Genomic DNA, 27838 nt, shown 5'->3' with positions numbered 1-27838 from the left:
AGCAGGAGTGTCAGTGCTCTTTGAGCTTTGGTAGTCGAAGCACTTTCAGTTTATTGCACTCAAGGCAGTAACAGCAAATTAAAAAAATCCCAACCAAATGGACTACACCAACAAGATGAATGCTTCTCTGCTTTTCTTTTGGATAAATGAAGATATTTTTTCCAAAAAAAAGTGAAGACACTTTTTCATGACTCTCCACACTACTGTCTCGCAAGGACTAATTTCAACCAACACAAAGTGTTTCTTCAACAGTTGGTCTTCTTCAAGACATCGAGAAGATCTCGAAAACATCCGCTGCACGGACTCCACAGGGGCAGATGTATTCTTCAGGATGAATGATGGTGAAGTAAAAAGGAATCACACGTCGTGTTCTAGGAGACACTGTGGTATCTTAAGATCGTCCGATTGCTCAAGTATGTCTGTGTCAAATCAAGACTCTAAAGGAGTCTAAAGGATCACAAGTCATGCCAGAGAAAGCGTATGTGTTCTAACGTACACGTTCGGGGCCGTAACGCATATCAGGAATGCCATTTCATTCATCACTGGGGCTTGTTCACTTTGTAAACTTCAAAACTGAGAGTTAGCGTTTGAGTCTGTATGCTCCTTTAAACTACAAACATGAGCAACATCACCAATTCTTCCTCCGTTGATAGTGATGCAGATTATAGATTCATGATTCCTGTGGTGATGATTGTCATCATCATCATCTTGGGCAACCTGCTGGTCATCATTGCAATAGCAAGGACAGCGCTGCTACAGACTGTAACCAACATCTTTATCATGTCATTGGCATGTGCAGATCTCATCATGGGGGTTATGGTGGTGCCGCTTGGTGCTACCATTGTCGTAACAGGCAGTTGGCAGCTCAGTGAAGATTGGTGCCAATTTTGGACATCGGTAGACGTCCTGTGTGTGACTGCCAGCATTGAGACGCTTTGTGCCATCGCAGTGGACCGATATATCGCAATCACAAGACCCCTACGACATAAAGTGCTGCTTAGCAAGTGGCGGGTTCGACTGATTGTATGCTTAGTGTGGGTTGTGTCTGCTCTCACGTCATTCCCCCCTATTATGACCAAAATTTGGCAGGCTGATGACGCTAAAGCTCGTAGTTGCTATGATAATCCGAAATGCTGTGATTTCATCACCAACAAAGGTTTCGCAATTGTATCATCAGGCATTTCATTCTACATCCCTCTAGTCATCATGATCTTTGTCTACACCAAGGTGTTTGCCATTGCTACAAGGCAGGTGCAGCTAATCGGGAAGAGCCGGCAGCGTTTCCAGAATGAAATTGTGGCAGGCAATGGCAACAACAACGTACCATCAACTACTAGCAGTGGCAGTGCTTCGTCAGGTAAACGGAAATCCTCGCGACGAAGGCCATCCAAATTATCTGTTGTGAAAGAGCACAAGGCCTTGAAGACGCTGGGTATCATCATGGGATGCTTTACTCTCTGCTGGCTGCCCTTCTTCGTAGCCAACATCATCGACACCTATAATCGCACCCTGATACCATCAAACATTTTCCGATTATTAAACTGGCTTGGCTACATCAATTCAGGCCTCAACCCCATAATCTACTGCAGAAGCAAAGAATTTCGTACATCCTTCAAGAGCCTTCTAGGATGTCCCTGGATGCAAATGCCAAGCATGAACTACCTTTATAAGGAGCTTAGGACTCGATGTCCTTGTTTTCTAGGCTTGACAGAAGCAGGCTTAAATGGAGCTTTCCAGAAGCCTGTCAGCTCACGAGGGACAAGGTCAGATCCTGTGCCGCAGGAAGATGGGGAAGAAAGTCTAGGAAGCACTCAGAGCAGCGACAAGAGTGAAAAACCATCGCCGAGACCGTCGCGCTCCAACGGCAGCGCACACTTCAGCGATTTCTCTGAAACAGAGACTGAGTTGTAAGTGAAACTTTTTTGTTTGTTTGTTAGTTTGTTTGAAATAAAACCACCTTTTTCACCGCACTTCACCCAAAGCTAATATAATCATAATATATTATTTTCGCAAAAAAAAAATAAATAAATGAAACCCACAAAAACCCCACCAACTTCCGATAACGAGCTTATATCTGTCTTCAATTGGCTTGGCAATGTTTCAAAAAGTACACATGCAAACATTTCTACATGCATTCAACATATTCAGTCCATGATATGAATTTGGGCAGTGATCTAATTTTGTGCCAATTTTTCCATGAGTACTCTGCATGGTGCATTTAGAAATCCAAATACATAAAATCACCTGAATCTGTGAATGTGTTTAAGAGGTATAGCTTCATAAGGAGAACACTTTAAGTTATAGATGAAAGTAGTTTCAAGCTGCGAAGTGTTTGAACTTTCAGACCGCTTTAAACAACCTGTCATGCTATGGCTTGTGGTCAAATCCGAAAAAGGCTTGAGAAAGTTTGCATAAGAAAAATAACTACAGGGCTCATAAGCACTCATGTTTGCGGTTATATAAGTGGTCGAGTGTTTTTCGACACACATTGGTTTTTAGGAAGCCACTTACTTCCCTCTGTGCCCCCCCCCCATATAAAAGCCACTACACAGTGAACTACCACTGCAGAATAGTTCTTATGAGTCACTGTTTAGCAGCCATTTATCAAGGAATATTGCACAAGCAAAGAGGAACACTTGGCTTAGTGTAAATATCACCACCTGACCTTATGTGTTTCATCTAAATATTTATTACACAAATTTATCACATTTAATAGTATTTAATATGACATTGACCTTTCACGGAACATGCATTAAACACCTTATCCTCTGATCAGGGCTACAAGCTGAAAATGACACACACAGTACTGTGAAAAAGTCTTAGGCACATGCAAAGAAATGCTGTAGAGCAAAGATGCCTTCAAAAAATAATGAAATGAAATGTTTCTACATGAAAAAAATACTAGAAAGAGCAGCAAACAGTAATAAATGAAAGCAAGTCAGTATTTGTTGTGATGACCATTTGCTTTAAAAAAAAAAAAAAGTCTCAGGTAGAATTAGTGCAGTTTTATAAGGAAATGAGCTGTAAAGGGTTATTGAGCATCTTGCAGAACCAGCCACGGTTCTTCTGGAGACTTTGACTGTCTCAATCGCTTCTTATTTTTGCAGAAAAACCCAGCAGGCTTCATTACGTCTTTGTCTGAAACGTGTCTCTTACATAATATGCTACTTTCTTTACTGACATACAAATATTTTTCTTTTAGCATTAACATCAGCTAATGTTAGGAAATCTAAAATGTTTTTGTACTGACTCTATATATTATATATATATATATATACACATATATATATATATACACATATATATATATACACACACACACACACACACACACACACACAGTGTAGGGTGCATAAGACTTTTGCACAGTACTGTAAATGAAAGAGATTTCAATTGAAAAATAGGAGGATGTGAAGACACAGCTCTTTACCCGTGCTTTCAGGTGAAACAATCTAAAAAAAAAATTAGGCAAACTTAACAGAAAAATAGAAAAATCAATATAAAAGAACCAAAGTTTGGTCTGCCATAAACCTCTTGCCTTTAAACTGTCAACAAGACTGAAACCTAAATATTACTTCCTACTGAGAGGATTCAAAAGATGATTTGAGGATAACCATGAAACTGTAGACACTTATAAAGTTGTAAGAGAATATATTTTGTAAGAGAATCGTACAAGTTGTAAGAGAATATATATATATATATATATATATATATATATATATATATATATATCTCAAACTTAAACTGATATTATTCTGATTTTTCATTATTATTATTATTATTATTATTATTATTATTATTATTATCTTAAGCATTTTTGTTAGATTTGTTAATGAAGGATCAATTTTTGTTAGATTTGTTAATGAAGGATCATCTTCGAAAACAATTCGTGTATATACATTGTTTGCACTTACAAAACGTGTACTTGTAGATATATTTGCCAGTGAGCTGAGGAAGATGGTTATGTATACTTTCACCCAGCTCATTACTTATCATTTTAAATTTGTCCGACATTTACACTAATTGTTTTGATGCTCGGCGTGTGCTGTTCGGTCGATCCGCCGGCGCAGACATCATAATTGTTCTTCCTCCTGAAAGCAAATTACTAATAGATTATTAATTATTTAAATCATGAGCTTTGTACAAATAGATAAACCATGGCACAGAGTCAGCGTTCATTTTAAAAGCACCTGAGACGAGAATTAACGCTAACGCTTTTTATATTAAGACGACATGTACAGCAGCACAGGGTTATATAACTGAGATGTGTACGTGTGCACAGTGAAGGATTAAAGGGAAAATGCAAATGGCTATAGGAGTTAACAGTAAAGGCTGTTCCAAGAAACGGCAGAGAGGCTTTAACTCAGATGTTAAAGAGGGGTAGGCGGGCAAACCCTAGAGACCATTGCCTAGCTGAAATGAAGCGGAAAAAATGTCCACACACACATACATACACAAACATACACACATGGACTGGAGGGAGGGGGATTGATTTAATCGACAGAAAGTAAGAAAACAAACAGTATTTTGATTCGTTTGGTTACTAAATCAGAAGCTGAATTTATAACAAATCAACTTTTAAGGACACTTACAACATAAAGACTTTCAAGGATCCCTTGGATCCTAAGGATTCTTGATTCTGGTCAGAAGGTGCTGATTAATTGATATTTATTTATTTATTTATTTATTTATTTATGACAGCGGTAATTCAAATCATCAGCACAATTGACAACAAATGATTAAACAACATGAATTAATTAACATTTGAATAACGGATAACCACTGATGAAGCTTTCTGTAACGAGATGTTTATTTAACATTTATGGAAGGAGTCTCCAGTGTCAGCAACCTCAGGACAGAGGATTTTGTCCTTTCCGGTTTCTAGGGAACATGGCTAGGAAAATAATGAGAGCAAGAGAGACAGAGTGAAAGGGGTTGGGGGCGGGGTTTGGGTGGCGACTGTTAGGTTGGTCAGGGAATGACTGTTTATAGCTAACTTGTTTTATGGATGTTCCACAAGATTAAATGTAAATATAAACGGATAAATAATAAGATGTGTGGATCATTAAATGAATTTAAAATCATAATGTTTGGCAATTTGCTGTGCTGCAAAAGGAATAAAGCACTAGTCACAGAATGTGTTGTTACAGGAAAATAATCAACTTCAGGTTGGTAGCAGTATTTCCACCACTTCATCCCATTGTTGATCGTTTTCCTATAACAGCATTGTATTTTTAATCCTTATTAAAGATAAATGGTGTATTTTATTTTAGGATTGCACATTGCTTTAAGATTGGGGATGATATAACCTATAAGGATTATATGACCTTATGACTTGATGAACGCTGACGTCACCAAGTCTCAAAGATAAATAAGCCTGAAACCATTCGGAGTCAATCAAGCAATTTTTTTTTCCATATGCAGAAATGACAGGATAATTTGTCCCAAATTTTACTGATTGTCTAATCACTGTGCTGCAGATATTATGTTACCTGCAATTTGTGTCTGGAGGAACAGCTGCTTTTATCATATACGCATATATCAAAAAGCAGATGCTCACTTGGGGTTAATAAATGGTCAACTCAGAGTAGATTAGGGTTTGATTCTATTTTAGTTTCGAATATAAAGCTATAAAGATTTTATCCTGAAAGGATTTTATCCTGAATTACAGTGCCCTCCATTAATATTGGCACCCTTGGTAAATATGAGCAAAGAAGGTTGTGAAAAATTGTCTTTATTGTTTAAATGCTGATCTTTTGTTAATGAATTTATATAAGAAAAATATATTTGAAGTATATTCCCATTGATATTTAAAAAAATTTTGTACACCTGGAAGACTAGGAACAGGAAATTGACTTCCTGTTTCACAGGGGTATAAATATGAGGTAACACATAGGCCAAATTCCCTTAGTCCTAACAATGGGTAAGACCAAGGAATATAGCTGTGATGTGCGGCAAAAGGTTGTTGAGCTTCACAAAATGGGAAGAGGCTATAAGAATATAGTAATGAACCTGGAATTGGCCGTGTGTCTATATCGTCTCAACGCACTGTGAAGAGGATGGTTCGAGTGGCCAAAAAATCTCCACGGATCACAGCTGGAGAATTGCAGAAGTTAGTTGCGTCTTGGGGTCAGAAAGTCTCCAAAACTACAATCCGAAGTCACCTATATCACCACCAGATGTTTGGAAGGGTTTCAAGAAAAAATCTCTACTCTCATCCAAAAACAAACTCAAGCATCTTCAGTTTGCCAGACACTACTGGAACTTCAAATGGGATCAGGTTCTATGGTCAGATGAAACCAAAATAGAGCTTTCTGGCAATAAACACCAGAGGTGGTTTTGGCGCACACAGAGTAGCCATAATGGAAAAGTACCTCATGCCCACGGTTAAATATGGTGGTGGCTCTTTAATGTTTTGGGGCTGTTTTTGGGCTGGAGGACCTGGACATTTTGTTAGGATACATTTCATCATGGACATGCCAGAAAGCTTAAAATGGGCCGTGGTTGGATCTTGCAGCAGGACAATCATGCAAAACACATCAAAATCAACATGAAAATGGTTTTCTGACAACAAAATCAAGGTCCTGCCATGGCCATCCCACTCCCCTGACGCCATAGAAACCCTGTGGGGTGAACTGAAGAACTCGAAATTTAAAGGATCTGGAGAGATTCTGTATGGAGGAATGGTCTCAGATCCCTTGCCATGTATTCTCCAACCTCATCAGGCATTATAGGAGAAGACTCAGAGCTGTTATCTTGGCAAAGGAAGGTACAGTAGCACAAAGTATTGATTAAAAGGGTGCCAATAATTTTCGCATCCCTATATTTAACCTTTTTTTTTTTTTTTACATAAACCTGTGTTTTGTTTTCAGTTGTTTGACATCCATGAGAGCAGAGTATTTTTGTGAATTGTTTTAACAAAAGATCAAAAATTTAAACAATTAGGACAATTTTTTTTCACAGCCTTCTTTGCTCATATTTACCAAGGGTGCCAATATTAGTGGAGGACACTGTATGCTACTGCTGCGAGTTTTGTTTTGTTTTGTTTTTCAGCAAAGTAAAAAGGACAAAAGTCACATCATTGGTCAGTAGCACAGTTCCAGGACGCACATACCCCCCATCAGGTGTTCGTGTGCTGAATGAAATCAAATCAGTGCTGTGAACTGCGAGAGGCCCTCCATATCAACCGTGTTAAAAGCTTGTTTGCTGAACACTGACATCCGCCATCCGTTGTATTAACACGTTGAGCCTTGTGGATGCTGTTCATAGCTCTGTGCTGTTCGTAATCAATCGTTGCCAGAGCACGTTGAACGCGTCTCACTGAGCAGAAAGGCTTTTAGAGATGCCGTGAAAGCGGTTTTGGCTGAGTGTTCGGTTCAGCCGGTTCAAGATGGTGTTGATTATTGACACTTATTTTTGGATAAGGTTTGATGTGCTGGAAAAAGAAAAACTCAAAAATAGCAATTGTGTTGGTCAAGACCTCTGTATGCGTCACTGGTAATAGCTCCGTCAGTGTGTTGAACAACAATAAATGGAAGGGCACTTTCGAGAGGCCGTTTATGCGCTCCCAGGTGGAAGCGTGATTATTTGAACGTGGCCTCAACAACAAAGACTTTTCAGTCGTGAAATGAGTGCATTTGAATGGAAATGGAGGTCAAGCCTGGATCTGACCGTGCTTCTTACTGGCTGCTGCGTTAAACGTTCAGCGTGCTAATATACTGAGATAGTATTTACGTGTGCTTAGTAGCGTGAGTGTATTTAGTGGCGTGAGTTTGGAAGCACTCCCAAACGCTGATAAACTTTATCACTGTACCACAACACTTCCGCTTCTCTGGAGAAGCTGTTTACCACCTAAAGAGAGCAAGGACTCAGCAAACAAAATGTTAACGAATCTTCGCTTATTGATTAAGTGGTGAAAGAAGTAACACATACAGATAAAGCAAAACTGATTCAGAAATAGTCTACCTTTTTACACAACATGGAAGACACTGGATTAATGAAACTATTTATGAGTATTATTATTATTATTATTATTATTATTATTATTATTAGAAGTAGTTGTAGTAGTAGTATATTATTATTAATATTATTATTATTATTAGTAGTAGTAGTAGTAGTAGTAGTAGTAGTATATTATTATTATTATTACAGTTACTATTATTATTATTATTAGTAGTAGTATATTATTATTAATATTATTATTATTATTAGTAGTAGTATATTATTATTATTATTATTATTGTTATTATTATTATTATTGCAATTACTATTATTATTATTATTAGTAGTAGTAGTAGTAGTAGTAGTGGTAGTAGTAGATTATTATTATGATTATTATTATTAGTAGTAGTAGTAGTATATTATTATTATTAACAACAAAAACAATAATATTAATATTATTATTATTAGTAGTAGTAGTAGTAGATTATTAAAATTATTATTATTATTAGTAGTAGTAGTAGTAGATTATTATTATGATTATTATTATTAGTAGTAGTAGTAGTATATTATTATTAACAACCAAAACAATATTATTATTATTATTATTATTATTATGTTTACAATCTTATTTATTAAAATGTAATTCTATTGAGATTATAAACATTATACTATATATATATATGTATATATATGCGTGCTTATTTATAGTTCTATTAATTGAAATGTATTTAAACTGAATGTATAAAATGTATTTATATATGAAATATTCAATTAACTATTAAATATTTCATTACAAACTGAGGCTTTAGCATAACTGTCCAGAATTTATTTATGTATTTGTACTTTTAATAGTACTATCCTTCAGTTTTCTGATGCATTCTTGTAAATGCGTTTTTCTTTATTCCTCTACATATTGATGTTTTAACTTATTGTATCAAGTTATTCCTCAGCTGAGCCACCTTGAGCAAAAACTTGACCCACCTACAGTATAGAAACGGCACGTTAGACCCATCGGAATGAGCAACTTTAGCTCGCTCAGGATCCCAGTAACTTTGAAATGATCCAACACTGAGCCATAAAGTGGAATTGTTTATGCAGCGTCCGGTCAAGTCAAGCAATCAGAAAAGCAAACAGCATTTAAATACCATAGGAACAAACAAGACTTTATTTCAATGAGCTGTCTGACTTTTGGTCACATGCTGGTCATAAGCTGAACATGGTACAGTCAAATAAATCTTTATCTCTTCTTAATCGTCTACCGGTTTTATTTGATTTGCTGTTTTGGTGCCCGGTGGTTTCCAAACGGGTCAGACTTTAGCTACTGGTGTCGATCTGTCTACACTCAACCTGTTGGACACAGAAGTTAGATTCCTGGCTGATATGAAAAACAACGAAGTCATTGATGTTAATAGGTAATGGTAGAGAAGTACAGCAGAACTTTGTTGCAAAACAACACTGATGTTTTGCATGGCTTTTTGTTTACCTTTCTTTTCACGCATATTTCATGATGACAGCGTGAAGTATAAACCCAACACACGTTCTTTCAGACTACTTCAGCTATTTTTGTACAATATTCCTATTTCTCCTTCGAAGCAAAATTGGACAAACCCTTGAAGGTGGAAACAATCAGTCATGTTCTGTAACACTACCTGTACCGTGTGCACTAAAGCATATGCTGTGCATTAACAAACACATGCCATGTGCTGATTACTACACTGGGCAGTTAAAAAAGAGACGGAAGGAGAGAGAGAGAGATAGAATAAGCAATGAGGTCATGCTTTACTTCAGGATATTAATACAGTATGGAGAAATTCTTCAAAATCATCCATCTGGGACGATGCCAGATCTTTCTTAGGCACACGTTTAGAATACCTTTTTTTAAATCACTCACCCAAAAGGTGACACTAAACATTAAAGAGGTGAGATGTACTTGGTAGAACTGGCTGGAGAGGTGTAATGGTCAGTCCCTGTGGCCCAGGTGGTGCATGTTAAAACTGTTTGTTTCAGTCTGCCATGCTTCTAAACATACTAACACATTACTTCATCTAGCACATGGCTCAATTAGTTTCCATTTACAGTTCATCATACAAATCAGATGATGCAGAAGGAAACACGACAAGCTGGTGTGAGTCTCAAACAAATTCCTTATGCGATCTCTTTTGACTTTACAGCCAGGGCTTATCTTATAAAGTACGGGATAACACACTTGGCGGTGTGCTGTTATAGGAAAGTGATCGACGACGGGGTGGTGTGATGCAGCTTTACATGAAGCACAATTAGCGTTACTATCCTGATGCTGATTATTTTCCAATAACAGCACATCATGAAATGATTTATAACTTTTTTTTTTTTTCCACAGCAATTGTTCTATTTTTATCCATTTGTAGTTAGGTTTTATGCTGTGGAATGTCTGTGTCACTTAGTTCCTGTTACCACTTTATAACCGCTTCAACAGTTCTTCCCTCATCAGCTTCTCTTTTTTTTCCCTCTTTAAGTTAATAAGACAAGACAGTGCAATTTGTCACGTGACTGAGAAACTGGAATGTCCTCCATCATTCAAGTCCCCATGAAATCAAAACGGAAGTTTTGTGGCTTTTAGCACGGTATGAATATGTCAGCCTTAAGGTGATCTATAAGATCGTGTGCTCCAAAACAATGACAAAATTCGCATTTAGAAGAGATATGCGTACAAAACATACAGTCTCTCTCTACCAACAATACGGATCGACAGTTTTGATGACATCATTCTGCACTTCAGCTTCTCAGCAGATTTTCGGTCCAATCAAACGCTCTCTTGAATCTGAAGTGCCCCGCCCCGACATTATAAAAACGCATGGTACTAACCGTCAAGTACGGCTTAGCCCGGGCTGTGAGGTAAGATAAACGCTACCGGCAATTTAAAAAGGCGGAGAAGCCACTTGATATGTCCCGCCGTGACTTCCTGTTTCAGTTGGAAATTATGTTCAACACATCGAATAACGCTGTGTGTTTCAAGGCACTTAAGACTTCGCTGTGTGTGAAAACTAGACAAAGGTACAGAAAAAAAAAAACCCTTCAAGCTTCACTTCTGACTTTTACAAAACTCTGACACTGGAGTTTCCTTCCAAAAAAGCGAAATAAATGACTCACCAAAAAATAAACCTTTCACTATATCAACAATTACACACATTTTAAGATACACACCCAAGATAAAAGTCCCTGTGTAAGATGCTACCATGAATAGAAATGATAAGCTGCTGTTATAGAAAATGAATCAACCGACCAGCCAATCAGCTTTGAGCATTCAACAGCGCTGTTGTATAACATAATAAATTAACAACCCTCTCAGTTGTTTTCTTTTTTTTTTAAATGGCTTTTCATATCCATTTTGTAACTTTCCATATGATTTGGCCAAACAAATTTGAGACAGCGTTGAATAAATATTTTAAGACTTGTTTATTTGGACAAGGGCCTCTTTAGCCATTACCCGAGCGCTCATTTGCATCCGAAAAATAAACTCAACTGTCTGGTTTCAACCTGCTAGAGAGCTTATTTAAAAAAAAAAAAGTGTAAAAAAAATAAAATAAAAAATGTAATGATTGATCCACTCAACGGCATGCTGCTGTGCATGGAAGGAACTCCAGAGAGACTTCAGTTTGGACGATAAACACACACACGCTGACTTCAGCGTTGGACTCGCATCACAGTAGTTGGTCTGGAAGAGAGAGGACACATTATAAAAGTATTAGCAACCATTAAAAACAAAAACATAGAAGGACGTCTTTTGGAAATCACGTAGGTGTCTGCAAGAGCAGTTACTCTGTGTAATAAGAGGAGACAGGGGAGGTCTCGACGCTGAGGTAAAGAACGAGGCGTGCCTTGGCGTAGGATAGATAGAGATTTGCGTGCCTTTGAAAGCGACTCTGTTGCTGCGCTGGTAAGTGCTCAATTGGCTGGTTGTGGGACTGCTGCCTCGCTCGTGCCAAGTGACCGAGAGAGTGTTAAAGCAGCAGGAAAGCAATTCTCAGGCTAATTTCAGTGGAGAAGGAAAGGACATAGTTCTCTTTTCAAAGAGCAAGCAGGTCAGTGCTTTCCTAGCCTGCATTGCTGAATGTTTGGTACTGTAACATGATGAACTACAGTAAAATGCTTACAGAACTCCGGGTAGAGGTGTGGGTGAACATGCTTTATGCTCTGGTTGAGTGAGCAGGTGTTTTGCTAGATAGAGGTCTGCGCCTCACAGTGAAAGCAGAGAGCCTGATCGTCAACCACAGGTTTATTTTCTTAGACAGAGATCTAGGTATGTGTCCAATACCCGCATCAACACACAGGGGCGCCTGCCGCTTCGGTCACGTAGACATGGATGAAAGTGGAAAATTGGCAGGCTTTAACTGTTTACCAAAGGAGACGTTTTAACACATACGGGCATTCCAACAAATTTCCCAATTTCCAGTTTCTCTTGTCACACTAAGAATAGACTGCGTTTACTTTTACACCTCCCTGGTGGAAGGTCTGTGTACGTCACATTCGTTCATTTGTCGTTAAACAAGATACAAAGGAGAAAAATAAAAGGTTGTAATTACATCAGTGTGTAATTACAAGTACTATAGACTGAGGTTACGACTTGATAACTACAAATCACTATGTGCTTTATTTATTTATTTATTTATTTTAAAATAGCAAGATGTGACTGTAAAGGGGGACGACATGGCAGATGAAATTTAACAGGTGCTGCAATTTAAGAGTTTTTTGAATCACCCAAAATGAATTTCTGATCTATTTTTCCATTATAGTTCTGATTTATTTTTATCCCATTTGTATCTGTAATGTATGCACTTCCAAATCATAACCAGACAGAAGAGCATGGGTAACTCATGCGGTTCATGCTGAAATAGACATAAAAAATGAGCCAACATTTTTTTTTAACTACTTTTATGAAAATGAATCTCCTATTTTAGTGTGTGAAAATCAATCCATCAATCAATCAAAAGCATTTTCTTACTGTACCTATTTTAATGTCGAAATGAAAAATAAATAAAACACAACATACCCAGATCGGGGAAGTCCAGTCGGCATCAGTACCGGAATAAGATCTAGTGTTACAGTGCTACTGTACCTCATTAGACGTGTATGCTCATTCCTTCAGTGGAACCTCCTAGGACTTTACAAGACCTTAAAAAGACAACAGAAGGAACTGGGAGAGAAATATTTTTGCATGAGCTATAGTTGGCACAAGGCATATAACCGAATTCCAAGCATAAATCCTTTCATAAAGGTTCATGGAGTACATCCACCTGCTGGCCTTTACTGTGTTAAGTACATAATACATTTTGCAGACTTTCGCCGAAAGGCACGATTAGACAATTAGATACACTACCGCAACCGCCACACACAAACCAGAAGGTTCTATGGAAGGCTGATTCAGCTGAGATCCTGACGTCAACGGTGGAACACGTTGCCAAATTCACACTGTAGCTGAGAGTAGGAAAATAAAAAATAAAAAAACTGAAGCAATTCATCTTGCTTTGGACAAAAGGCATATAGCAACACTCTGATCATGGTCACCAACAGACTGCCAATAAAATAATAATACTTGGTTTACATTCTTATGATTCAAATCTGGTTTTCATTGCCAGTAAACAAATCTGCCAAAGTACTCATTCTCTCGGTTTACCCTTTTTCCCTGCAAAACAGACCCAGAGTGTATGCATTCGGAGGTCTTGCACACGACTCTCACGTAAAGCTGTTTTCAGATCTAAAGGAGATGCAACGGATCTCAAAGGCAAAGGCCAGAGAAACGCCTTCCTACATGCTGTAATTATTATCACACAGCAGGCAGCAACCTGTGCTACTCAGCACATTATCACTTCAACCGCATTCTCTATGTTGCTGATAAATGTCTCATTCTTATTGACGTTACATAACTTAATCGGTAATCTCCCTAGCAGAGTTGGGTATAACACATCACTTAGTTGTTACTTTGTTACTGTAATCTAATCACACAGTAATGTAACGCATTGCATTTTGAATTTATGTCATTTGATTACAGTGACTGATGTCGATAAAATAACGTTACTTGCGTTACAAATTTATTGTTAAGAAAACAATATTAAGTGAAATGTATTTTTAAAATAAATCATGTTTTGAGTGGCTGCCAGGGGCATAACCTGGCCTGGGCATCCGGAGCTGTAGGCCTGAAGATTTTTTCGTCAGCCCCGAATAATTCTCCACTTGGAGCGGTTTGTGACTACATAACTGAACATCAGTGAAAGAAGACAGCCTGTAATTTGATATCTTCAGTGAACGGAGGCGAGACCAATCAGACAGAGTTTACAGGAAAATATGTGGAAATACTCATGTCTTATTGGCTGACAGTCTCTTGATTCTGCCAAACGCTCGCTCACAGTCAGTGTGAGGGAAAATGGATATATGCCGATTTTTTTTTTAAACCAGTAAAGGGGTTGAAACTGAAAGAGTAACATCCTCTGATGCTGAGCAGGAAAACAAGGTGTGTAAATGTCTATACGAGTTCCAGTTTACGTGAACGTGATATGAGCAGAACATAAGGAAAGATAATGTACTCTTCATGGCACTGTAGCAGCTAAACCCATACAATGACAGCTTAGCTGTGCCTCCCCTTGGCTAGCGACACCAAACTAGCCTAGTTAGAAAAGTTTTATATTTTATCGGTCTGGTAGTCCTACAAACAGTGACAACACCCGAGGCAGGTCTTATGATAAATCCGACTTTTTCTGATCACGTCATACATTGACGTGCGCTAAAATTACTGGAAGAACTCTGAGTTTCACTTTGTAGTGAATTTTTGTAGGTTTGATAGGTTTTGAAAGTAACGTGAAAGTAAAGTAATTAGAAATCTGATGACTTTTCACATGCAGCAATCAGTAATGAAACCATATTCCAATTTTAAAGTAGTAATTAGTCATCTGTAGTGAATTACTTTTTTTTGAGTAACTTACCCAACACAGCTCCCTGGTCTGTGTATTATCAGCACAAACCCTTTCTACTTTGCTGCAAAACATTTCTCTAATCACAAATGATAGCAATAGCAGGCTGTTTACATTTTCCCTGTTTCTCCTGCTCAACGCAATCGGGTTCAACTGTTTGAATTTTTCAATATTTCTACATGTATAACTTGGAAAATAAGATTTGACATTTCATCAACTTTTATTTTTAAAAAATGTGCCATATTCAACAAATGGTTTAAAGTGGTTATGGGCGTGGATGGTGAAGAAAAAAAAAATTTAATCAGAAAGTAACTAGAGTCATGTGTTTCTATCAGTTCTGAGATCAGATTGATCTGATCTGGGGTTGATCTGATCTGCCGTATATACAAACACACTAATTTGGTTCGCAATTCTGTTCAAGAATTCTGCTGACCTGATCCAAATAGATTTCAAAGGAGCAGAAAGAAGAAAAAAAAAGAAAAAAAAAAGACCGAAAGGACTGGAAAGAGTTACAAAATGATTTCTCGGGCCAGACAGTTCCCAAATGGAAGTAATTCAGCACTGTTAATGCTCCGCCTACAAAGCATGCATCAGTGCAAGGGTATGCCACAGAACTGTGAAAGTTAAATTCAATTAAATTCTGTCTGTGTAGTGCTTATAAGAATAGAGCAAAAACAGCATGTGGAAGAAAAAGGAGAGAACAAAAAAAGAAAAAAAACAAAGAAAACCAGTAAGGACTAAGGCTAAGGATGTGCAGAGTCCGTTAGCTCAGAACTTTGTGAGTCTAGACTCTGAAATGTCACTCTCATATGCAATACATAAGAGGTCGCTAGAAAGACAGCATATCTGTTTAATGCACTGTGATGATCGATGCAAGATGCAGCAGGGGTCAGAAGTCAGCTGTGCTGTTTCACTTGGCAGCAGAGTACAAAAGAAGCAATCTGTACCTTCGGGGTTGTACTAGAACAAACAGACCAGTGGAAATGTTTTCCCAAATTCTGCTGCCATTTTGTTGACAGCTGCCACTACCACTACTACTTCTGCCTTATGTCTCAAAAGACAGACTAGAACAAAAGCCCCTTCAGAAAGATCGAAATCATATTAGTCGCGTTCTTCCCCAAACGGATGATTTCATTTATAAATCACATGTAGTCCACTTTACTTTGACATTTGCCGAAGCTATAACTGGCCTTATTCAATCCTTTCATGAATTTACAGCAATGGCATATGTAACATGTCACTTAGTTGCTGACAAAGCTTGCTCAACCATGCCAATGTTGTTGTTGGACTGGGCGGAGCAACTGATCTCAGTGGTCTGGATTCCAAAGCAAATTCATAGTGGCTATTTTGAGACCGGGGAGCGCAAAATAGTGACAGTAAAGAAATCTACAGATGTGTTTGTGCTGAAATTTGACCAAAAGAACACTGCAGTGATATCTGGGCTTCTGGTTGGGGTGCCATAACAGTGGCTAGTGAGTAGACAGGGTTAGAGGCGATACATTGTGCAGACTGTATGAAACACTCAAGGCTAGCTAACTGTAATCGACATATTAACAGAAACGACTGAGCAGAAGTGTTTCTTGGGAGAAAATGGCATCCAAACATGCTATACATCATGTGAATCTATACATTGATGTGCACAGGAAAAAAAAGAGAATAAATAAAGGTGTGGGCAAAGAATTCACATAAATCTTGATGTTTATTTACTGAAATGTGACGCATCCGTTAATTTTATATTTCATGCATTGCTTAATAAGGAATTCAGCGGTTTCCTAGTAATGGCATCGTTTTGGGCATTTAATATAAGTTAACTTCAGTTTAAAGGCTAACTGGCATGAAAAGGTATCAGGTTTGAGGTCTAACACAAACTATTAATCACATACAGTAGTAAAACTTTTGGGATTAATCACAGAGTGACGCATCTGGGATGAATCATAAATTAAATCATTTTGGGATTCATCTCAAAGCATTTGGGATTCAGTAATTACATGGCAAAACATTTAGGATTAATCAGTTACATAGTAAAACATTGGGGATTAATCACACAGCAAAATATTTGAGATCACATTGTAAAGCATTTGGGATTAATCAATCAAGAAGTAAAACATGTTTTAGATGAATTACATAGTAAAACATTTGGGATTAATCACATTATAAAGCATTTTGGGGTTAATCTCAGAGCATTTTGGGATTAATCACATTGTAAAGCATTTGGGATTAATCAATCATGAAGTTTTTTGATGAACATATAGTAAAACATTTGGGATTAATCACATATTAAAACATTTGGGATTAATCACATTATAAAGTATTTTGGGATTAATTTTAGAGCATTTTGGATTAATTACAATGTAAAGCATTTGGGATTGATCAATCATGAAGTAAAAAAAAAGTGAGATTAATCATATAGAAAAACGTGGGATTAAACATTACAAAGCATCTGGGCTTTAATCAATCTTGAAGTTTCTTTTTTATGAACATATAGTAAAACATTTGGGATTAATCATATTGTAAAACATCAGGGATTATTCAAATAATAAAACAATCATCATTTTGAGGGCTTTAGGATTATTGCTCATGTTAAAGATAATCTCTTTTTTTTGCGAGATAAAAGTTTTTAGTCTCTACACTCTTAAAAACAAATGTTTCTCAGGCGTCCTTTGCTTAACAGGCAAAGGGGTTTCTACTTGAAACTATTTCTGAAAGCGAAAAACTCTGATGTCGGGTTCTACACAGAATTTAAAAGGGACAGACCACAAAACCCGTTTTTGTGCTCAATGGAACCTATTTTCTAAGAGTGTAGCCCCTAATGGGCAATAACAAGCTCTCTTTTCCAATTAAGCACATATTGATATATGTGATACATATGAGAGACCAACTAACTAGTTAAATCTCACTATTTATCTCTCTGTGTCCAATACCTCTCTTATCTGTCCAAATCGGAAAGTCCCACAGAACATTCGCTCTGTTGTTTTCCACCACTCCCCGTAGTTTCTCCCACAGTCCTCGCAACAGCCGAAATATTGCCACACCCTCTAACTTCGCTCGAGTCTGCGGACTACATACAGAGGAAATGTATATAAATGGAGTTGTGTTTAAAATAGTTAGGTGTCAGACTTTTTTCTCATGACCAGTCGGAGAATGAAATAGACAACAGGAACGAGTTCATATACCATGTTATGCTATTCCCAGTTGCACACCCTCATCACTTTCTATGCGCAGGGCAAAGCCTGGCATCATGCGTCAGATTTCCCGTCAATGTGTGGGCAATTTTCTCATGAGAAAGAAATCCTTTCAGTGTTCTTTTTTTGTTTGGTTTTTTTTGGTGAATCCAACATTCAGTTACATTCAGTGTTAGGTAGGATCGATACTTCATCCATCACTGCCTTAGGTATAATTAACATCTTAGAGGAAAATGACAGGCCCACTAGTGTACATGTAGAACCTATTTAATATAACATAAATCATCCATGTCCATTGTTGGCCCACATTAACACACTGACAACCTCATTTCCCTCTTAGCTGCACTCTGTGACAGGTATTGTACTGGAAATATATGGTGGTCAACTATGGTAAACTCAGTACTGTAAATCACTGAAACTTCACACAGTGAGCCCAATATGGAAACTCGAATGCGGAAGTGACCTCAAAGAAATATTTCCACCCCTGTTGCTTTAGGTGCAGCCATGATGGGAATTTTATTATTTGGTTTTGGTCTATGTTTCAATTTGGCTGTAAAAACAGCAGGTCCATTGAGACTCTTGGCGCATGCAGTCACCCAAAGTGGAGTTAATATATATCTCCCTAAACGCAAACAGAGAGGGTGTGCTGTTGACTGAGGCAAAGAGCAAAAGGTTGTGTGACATATGGAAAGAAGCACAAATTGAGTATTGGTTGGAGGTGTGAGTTTTCTTGTCACGTCTCATGGGCAGCAAAATAAAAAATAAATTCACATAGTGTTCGCTAGAGCACGGTGGCTTAGTGGTTAGCACGTTCACCTCACACCTCCAGGGTCGGGGGTTCGATTCCCACCGTGGCCCTGTGTGTGTGTGTGTGTGTGTGTGTGGAGTTTGAATGTTCTCCCTGGGCTGCGGGGGTTTTCTCCCCCAGTCCAAAGACATGCACGGTAGGTCGATTGGCATGTATAAAGTGTCCCTAGTGCGTATGTGATTGTGCCCTGTGATGGATTGGCACCCTGTCCAGGGTGTACCCTGCTTTGTGCCCGACGCTCCCTGGGATAGGCTCCAGGCTCCCTGTGACCCTGAAAAGGATAAGCGGTATGGAAGGATGGATAGTATTCGCTAACTTGATGTGCAAATAAACAAATCCCACGACTGCCAGAGACCCACTCCTGGGGCCTTGATTATATTATTGCGAGATTATACACAAGATGGCTGCCGAACGTAACCTGCAGTTGTTCGGAGCATCGCTTGGCATGTCCTCAGAAATTGACGCTACATGTCCGTGTATAGTAATTGGAGTGCTGTAGTATGTGAGACACCGACAATAGCAGAAAAAAAAAAAGTTTTGAAGAGAAGCTAGCAAAGCTTTTAGTCATAAGGTATGTTGACAACTATGTGAACAATGCTGCTCCTATACACTCATGTATGCATAACTAAATTTAAGCACATTAAGCAAAAACCTACTATAGCTCTCAGCATCAAGCTACATCTAGTAAGGAAACTAGTTATATATATTACAGATGACTAGGATATACAGCAAGTCCCTATTTATACCTGGTCTTTCCATGGGTGTTGGATTTGGATTCTGTCCTGATAAGATTTTATCAACACGCAGCCCTGGTTAGCCAGTTCAAAATCTGATTGCCGTATCGCCTTCACTATGCAAGTCACTTCATAGCACTTGTTCCAACTGTATATATATATTTTAAAAAAAGTTGTTCCTCATTTTAAGTAGTTTTATGCAAAAGGATGGAAATCATGAATTTGCAAGCCATTTAAATTCCTTAGAGATGCCAGCTTCAGCCGTCGTGGACCAAACCCATTATGTTGTATTTGGATACCTTTCACCTGTCAGATTTACCCTCATATGAATCTGGTTAAAATGCATCTCAGACCTCCCAATATGGGCTGAGTGCTCAGAATTAAATCTGTTTTAAATGTGATGTGTGTGTGTGTGTGTTTATGTAAATTATTCCGATCTAGATATAACCCTGATACTCAAGTCACATGCAATGACCAGGTTTAAATAGCATCAAAATGTCTGTCAAGTGACTAAATGGAAATGATGTAAACGTCTTGCTCATGGCACATTTCAGACACGCAGTGTGTCCGAGTCGAAAACTACAGTCCGTCTATAATACACAGTGAAGTGATTTTCACAAGAAGACTTTCACACTGTACTCTCTCGTTATTTCCCCAGTTCATAAACCGAAATCGTAATAAGAAATTTAAAATAAAAACACAACAGAACATGGAGTCACACCTAGGGGAAAATCCGCAGTAAAATGATTCGATCGGGTTTAGTTTTTGCTTGGTAGAGTTTAATTAACTGTGAGAAGAGAATGAAACATGAACCATTAAATCTGGTTTATATGCTTCTTTCTCTTGCTGCTTTCAAATACGAGTCACTGAGCAAGATCAAAGATCCAGAGATTAAAACAAGAGGTTAAACATCTGCCCCTGCTCTTTCGAATCTTCATGCTCATAATACCAGCCAAGTAAACACACATGAATACAATACTGATTACTGATTATACATAAAGCCAAATGGAAGTAAACACATTTACAATTACACAATATAGTCAAGTCAAAAACAACACTATTGGAAATAAATTCTGTTAATTTTATGTTTATCCTCTTACCTTTAAATGACTGTTAATAAAAAATGTATTGCCCATGCCCTGGAGGAACTGGTAACAGTATCATACAGTATCAATTCAGCAACTAATGGACCTTCAAAATGCATTTGACCGTTTTTATTGTGAGGTCTAAACTGCTTTATAGAATTGTTAGGTGGTTTATTTTGTTTGTTTTTGCTAATGACTGCCAAAGTGATTGAAGACTTTAGGATGTAAAGTCAGTATAACGTTTAAAGAGGATGGCATTAAGGCTGCAGTGTCAAATTTGCCCATTTAAAGAAATACTGTAATGCGAACACTTCATGGAAGAGCATTTTTTTTCTAGTGACTTGTGCATTCAAGCAGTATTTTTTATTTTTAGAACATTCTTCTAGTATATATTTTACAAATCATCATATAACCCAATATGTGTGTCATGTTAACAGTATAGCTACTTATTTTTATTAAATTATTTTCTTATCATGGTAAACCATGTGGTGGCATGGTGGTGGAGCATGGATAGCATTGCGGTCTCACCGCTCCAGGGTTCCTGGTTTGATCCTGAGCTCAGGTTACTGTCTGTGTGGAGTTTTGTGTGTTGTTTCCGATGTCCATGTGGGTTTCCTCCAGACTTTCTCGGTTCCACCTCCAGTAGGTGGATTGGCTACTTGAACTTGTGAAAGTGGGCGTGCATTGTGCCCTGTTGATGGACTGCCATCCAGGGTGCATCCTCTCCTTGCTCTCAGTGTTGCCGGGATTACCTCCGGATCCAGGATACTGACTAGGATAAAGCACTTAGGCTTGGTGAATGAATGAATGAATGAATGAATGAATGTATGATTACAGTTCCTGTACTGTAGCTGCTTCTAGAAATCAACCATGACCCTGACCAGGACAAAGCAAAGCGGTTACTGAGGACTCATTAATGGTATACCATTATACTGATAAACTGTTACACTGCTATTGCCTATAAAGGATTTTTAAAATGTCTTGGGTAATGGATCCTTTACATCATTTCCTCACAACAGGGCCATTGAGTTTAATGGTGTCGGGTATCCCTCTAACCTTTCAAAGACTAGTCTTGTAAGAAGAATTAGAAGAAAAAAAAAACATTCTGCAGCAGAACTGCAAAAGTGGGGAAAATACAGGGAAAAGTTTGAGATGAGTTAGCAGAATGGTAATATGAAGAAACATTAGACACGAGCCAGGTGGCCATTATAGGCACGGCAGCAAAGTGAGAGTTGATTCTAATATTTTCAGACCATCAATCATCCAAATCAGCAGACGTCTGGGTCCGACACCTCCCTGGCACACTTTACCAAATACAGCAGCGGTCCATGGAACAGCATCAGATCGTTTACTTACACTGAGAACAATTACTCAAAATGATTAATTGGTCTATATTTTTAAGCTCAGACTCTAACCCAGGGTAATCTGAATATCCGAGCTGAGAAATGACTGTAGTAGTGAGTAACGAAGACGTGCATAAAGTGGACGTCCGGTTTCGTCATATATGACACACTACAAATTACTCAAAGGATATATAAGCCACCAAGGACACTAGATTAGCCTTGGCTATATACAGAGACTTAATTAAAAGGCTTAAGTTCACGATCAAGAACTTAGTGGAAAAATCTTCAGATATACACCAGGCAGTTGAAAATTCGAACAAGACCAGGCAACGTATTTCCAATCCTTAGCTGTCCAGTTTTGGTGAGTCTGTTCCCACTGTAGCCTCAGATTCATGTTCTTGGCTGACTGCACTGGAACCCAATGTGGTATTCTACTGCTGTAGGCCATCCGCCTCAAGGTTTTGGCATGTTGAGATGTTTTTCTGCTCACCGTGGTTGCAAAAAGTGGTTGTTTGATTTACCGTAGACTTTATGTCAGGTCAAACCAGTCTGGCCGTTTTCCTTCAGCTGTCCTTAACACCGAACTCTAACTTGTAACAGCATTTATTTTCATAGGTGAAGTTGTTAAACAAGGTTTGTAGAGCTTGAAATCTCACTCAAACACCGTTGTGATAGAGAGTCCCCATACTGAGTGCTCTTCTGAAACTGAATTCTGTAGTCAAACATGTAAGTCGCAAGCTAAATTAATACTGTGAGGACCCGCTCCATAATGATTTACATATGGCAGATATTTTGTATTTAAATAATGCTGCTTGAAATAATTCTCTCTTTATTCATTTACATACAAGAACACAGTCTAAGCATTTAGCCGACCAGTTGAGGGTTAAGCCTCCTGTTTAAAACAGCGGCCCTCTGAGATTTAAACAAGTGTGCAGAAACTTAACCACTATAGTGTTGCAGTCAGTCAAAAGTTCTCTGCTTTTTTTTGCCTACCAGGTGCAAAAACAAGGCTTTAAAATAACGTCACTCGTGATCAGATCTGCACTCCTATGCCTGGGAGGATTGAACTAAAGGGCCTGGCCCTCTATGAACATTTCTTAGTTTGTTTTTTCCCTCTTTTCTCTCTGATAGGACATAAACGCTGGGTATTGTTTATCTGTTCTTGTGGAGACATGCACAGTACAGTAGCTATGATAGGATCGGAATCTGCGGCATTCAGAGTGATGAAGGGAGCGTTGATGAAATCAGAGGTGGAGGAAGGGAACGGCATGAAGGAGAAAAAGATGAGCGATGGCATATGCTACCCGAAGAAAAAAAGGACGAGGGAAGTGATGTCCTCCCGAGGCCACGGTGATGATCACTTTTAGGAGTCTTTTACACAGTCAGATTTAAGACAGGACGTTTTACGGCAAAGGCAAGAGTTATGAGGGGATACGTTTCTGACCCACAAAAAAATCAGATGGAAAGGGATTCATGAGGCCACTTATACGTGTTTAACCATTAAGCAGGAACTGTAAACCTAGTTCGAGTCTTAAACTGTAACACGAAAGCCATAGTCATGTGGTGCTGCATTTTCTTGTCATTTCCAAGTCATCCCTCGTTGCCAAGTTCAACAAGTCTGCCAAGCAGATGAGAAACCTGGCTTTATATATATGGATGTTTAAGCAATGAGACCACAGATCTGAGATATTTTGACAAAGAAGAGAGAGAGAGACAGAGAGAGAGAGAGTGAGAGAACCTCTGGCTTTAGCAATACTGCATTGTAAGGTCGTATCTATTGGGGAATAAACCGAATTATGCAGGCTAAAAAAACAAAACAAAACCACTTAACAGTGTTGCAACATTGCAGACATCTGAGACCAGTCAGTTAATAAGCCCTTAAAAACAAAGACCTAGTACTTGGATGGAACACTTGTATAATATATTTCCTCATTCAATTAAGTTGTTTGTAGCTCTAATAGTGATCAAAGTGCAAGTTCAATGTGTTGAAAACTTTTGTAATTTAATTACAATCATTTTGTCATGTAATTATGTTGACGTTAATTGGAGTGTGACGGGAATTGTGATGCAAGAAAATGCATTTTGACTTATTTTACGTGTTTGGAAATTATAGTAAGCAACAGAACATGACAGGGAGTGATTTATTCCTTTTATACCACAGCAATTTGCCAACAACAACTTTTTATTTATTTTTTAAAAAAATGACATTTCATAGTTTTTAATCTGTTAAAAGTTGCAGTTAATGCCCACAAAAGGCTAGTTCCTTTTATAGAGCAGGAATAAACAGTCGTTCCCTCACCTACCCATCTCTCTCTCTCTCTCTCTCTCTCTCTCTCTCTCTCTCTCTCTCTCTCTCTCTGTCTGTCTCCCTCTGTGTGTGTGTGTGTATCTCTCTCTCTGCCTGTCTCTCTGTGTGTGTGTGTGTGTGTGTGTGTCTCCCTCTCTCCGTCTCTCTCTCTGTGTGTCTCTCTCTCTCCCCGTCTCTCTCTCTCTGTCTCTCTCCTTCTCTCTCCGTCTCTCTCTCTCTATCATATATTGGAAAACTTACTAGTGACACCTTCCATAAATGTTAAATAAACATCTCCTTATAAAACACTTCACCACATCAATGATTATACAATTTAAAAAAAAAAAAGAAAAAAACCCCACACACACACGTTTTTTTAATCCATTTATTATTAGGCTTTGATTATTGCAGAGTATCCACCAAAGAAGTCTCTGTGAATTATTTGTTACACTAGAAACAATAACGTATTAGAACAAGCACATAAATCTATCAGATCCGAGAATTCAGGAGTGTTGTGGTATACAAATTAATACTTAAAATCTTCTAACATCTTTTAAATGACTGCTATTGCAATTGTGCATCATTTTAAAGAGACTTTATCTAGTGCACAGACAATACTATGCATAGTGCAGTAAGGTACTACTAAAAAGCCAACGGATAAATTGTAGATAAATGGGTCCTCTGCCTTAATTTGGGAGAAAAAGGTACACATTCGACATACAGGACCTACAGATGGTTTAAGGATCTGTGGACTTGCGTGCTGTTCATGATTTATCCATTCATTTTCATGAAAACCAAGACCACTTTCAATTTTGCCAGGACCAGGCTATATATTAAACTTAATCAAATATGGAAGAATGCTATGAGTGTCTGGCAATGCTTCTAACAAAATCTCCCTCTATTTATCTTTTCTAGTTCCACCTTACAGGGGCTGGGAGTATGAGAATCCACAGCTTGGCTGAAAGACAGCATGAGACAGCAACATAAAGAGAGAGAAAGAGAAAGAGAGCAAGAGCGAGAGAGGCGTAGACAGAGACGACTAATTTCAACCGAGATCGGCCAAACGTTCTGGCTAGCAGACCAGGGACTGCAAAGAGCCACAAAAGTAACCTCTCAAACGACTGTGATGAAATACACAAACAGGATAAACCGAATGGGAATGGCTGATCGGACAGTGGCACGCACAGAGACGGCTCGCGCACAAGAGCGGATGGACAGCGGAGAGCACATCCAGGCTGCTATTACTCTTGGCCTTTAGGGAAAATAACTGGATCAAACCAGTTAAGCTGGGTCAGTGTGATGGACAACTATCTATAAAGGGACTGAGGGAAGCCAAGCTGGATCTGGGTGATGTGGAGTAATCTCAAAGTGATCAAAATTTTGTGGATGTTCCCACAGGCTGACTCTGTCCCAGCAAGTTTATAGTTTATATCTTTCAAGAGTGAGGACTTGGGGGGGGGGGGGGGGGGGTGGGGGGGGGGGACGCTTCTGGTGCACAAACACCTACAACAGACCTACAACTTTTTTTTTTTTCCTTTTTAAAAAATAATAATAAAAAAAAAAGCACAACAGATGTAATCTGTCATTTAGGATACAGCAAAATAGTGTTTGAAACCAAATTTTGTACTTAATGTTAAATTATTTCCTATTTATTTTATTCCCCAATTTTACCTGTGAATGTGCAAAAAGTTTATCAGAACGATACAGGTATTCATGTCAGACAGGTTCACGTCTGTTCGCGGACATGTATAGCGAATAGTATGGTAGCTAATGTTTTCTGTTTTTCTTAATAAGTCCTTTATAAGCTGCAAACTCACCATGTGCACAAAACTCGAACTCTATGGCTAACCTCCCCAAAAAAAAAAAAAAATCCAAAAAAAAAAAAAAAAAAAAAAAAAAGGAGAATCGCCTTAGTTTTCTGTTCCTTCTATTCACTTTTAGAGCTGCTAAAATTTTTATTTTAATTCATTCAGAGACAAAAGATTGACATGTTTCAGTCGTCTGATCCCCAAGGCATGGCACACGATATTACTCTGTATTATACTTTTGTTTAAATAGCTTTTTATACTAACAAAACTCCCAAAATAGAATTTATTCTAATATTTAAAAAAATAAGTAACAACTTAGGAAGAACGGATTCCACTTTATTAAATGTAACACGGTGGTGTTTCATTATCAGGTGCAATTGTTGAGGATTTCAACTCCTGTGAGGGAAGTAACTGAAAAGGAAATGAATAATAATAATAATAGTAAATGCAACGACGGACACACTTTTGCGGATCTCAGGATATTTGTTGTGCCCTCTGATACAGTTCTTTTTTTTTTGTTTTGTTTTTCTGTTGCTTTTTTTTTTGGTTTTGTTTTTCAGAGGAATCAATCGGTAGCATCCATACTGCTTTTTGAGCTGTGTACATAATTCCTTGTTCAATGTGATTTTATTGTACCATTAATAAATAACAGAACAGATAAATAACAGGATGTAAAAAATATATATCCAGGGCTGCACAATTATTTTAAAAAAAAGAAAAGAAAAGAAAGAAAAATAGAGCAACTTTCATTATTTCAATGTTGTCATTGCGGTCTTTATAAAATCTGTTATTGTGGTGAAAAGTGATTTAATAAAGCCTAAGCCTGGAGTTATGAGCCATTCTCAGCAGAGATTTAAACATTAAACTAAAGATTTAACTAAAGCAAATCCCTTAATACTAAAACACAGACATTGTAACACCAGTGCCAGACTATTTGAACATGTTGTTTGAAGAGCAGTGCTGCTTTGAAACCAAAAACGCCTTATTTCAGTGCAAGTGTACCACTATATACACACACACACACACACAACATACAGCATTGATTGTGATTGTATAATTAATTATGCAGCCCTATAAAAAATATATATATAAATATATAAATAAATAAGTTAAAACATTTAAAAATTCAAATTCCTTTTTATTGGTTGGTTGGTTGTAAAGGAAATGAAGGAAGGAGGGAGGGAGGAAGGGATGAAGGAGTAAGGCAAAAGGAAGTTAAGCGAAGGAAGGAAAGAAAGAGTTGGAAGAAATGAAGGACGGCTAAAAGGGAAAGACGTGAGCAAGCCGTGAAAGAAAGGGAAGAAAAGAAGGAACGGGAAGAAAGGGAAACAACGCAACGAAATAGAAGGAACGAAGTTATGAGAAGGAAGGAAGGAAGGAAGGAAGGAAGGAAGGACAGAGTGAAAAAAAGTGAAGGGAGGAAGGAAGGAATAAGGTAAAAGGAAGTTAGGGGAAGGAAGGGGAGAAATAGTTGGAAGAAATGAAGGAAGGCAGAAAGGAAAGAAGCGAGCAAGTAGTGAAAGAAAGGGAAGGAAAGAAGGAATGGAAAAAAAGGAATCAAGGAAACAGAAGGAACGAAGTTAAAGGAAGGAATGAAGGAAGGACGGCGTGAAAGAGAGGGAAGGTCGGAAGCAAAGAAAGGGAAAGAAGGAAGGAACAAAACAAAGTTGGAAGGACTTAAGAAAAGGAAGAAAGGAATAACAAGT

General features: G+C 38.0%; 1 protein-coding gene across 1 annotated transcript; it reads left to right on the top strand.

Annotated features, from left to right (window-relative positions):
* Positions 1–25767, top strand: adrb3a (adrenoceptor beta 3a). Its single transcript, XM_053624403.1, has 2 exons — positions 1–1907; positions 25240–25767. Exons 1-2 carry the CDS (start codon positions 619–621, stop codon positions 25265–25267), a joined length of 1317 nt encoding a protein of 438 aa, XP_053480378.1. The 5' UTR covers positions 1–618; the 3' UTR covers positions 25268–25767.
* The last annotated feature ends 2071 nt before the right edge of the window (positions 25768–27838 follow it).

This window comes from Ictalurus furcatus, chromosome 5, assembly GCF_023375685.1.
Source record: "Ictalurus furcatus strain D&B chromosome 5, Billie_1.0, whole genome shotgun sequence".
Taxonomy (NCBI): domain Eukaryota; kingdom Metazoa; phylum Chordata; class Actinopteri; order Siluriformes; family Ictaluridae; genus Ictalurus; species Ictalurus furcatus.
Note: the sequence above shows the minus strand (reverse complement) of the source record. Positions and strands in the feature narration are given on the sequence as shown.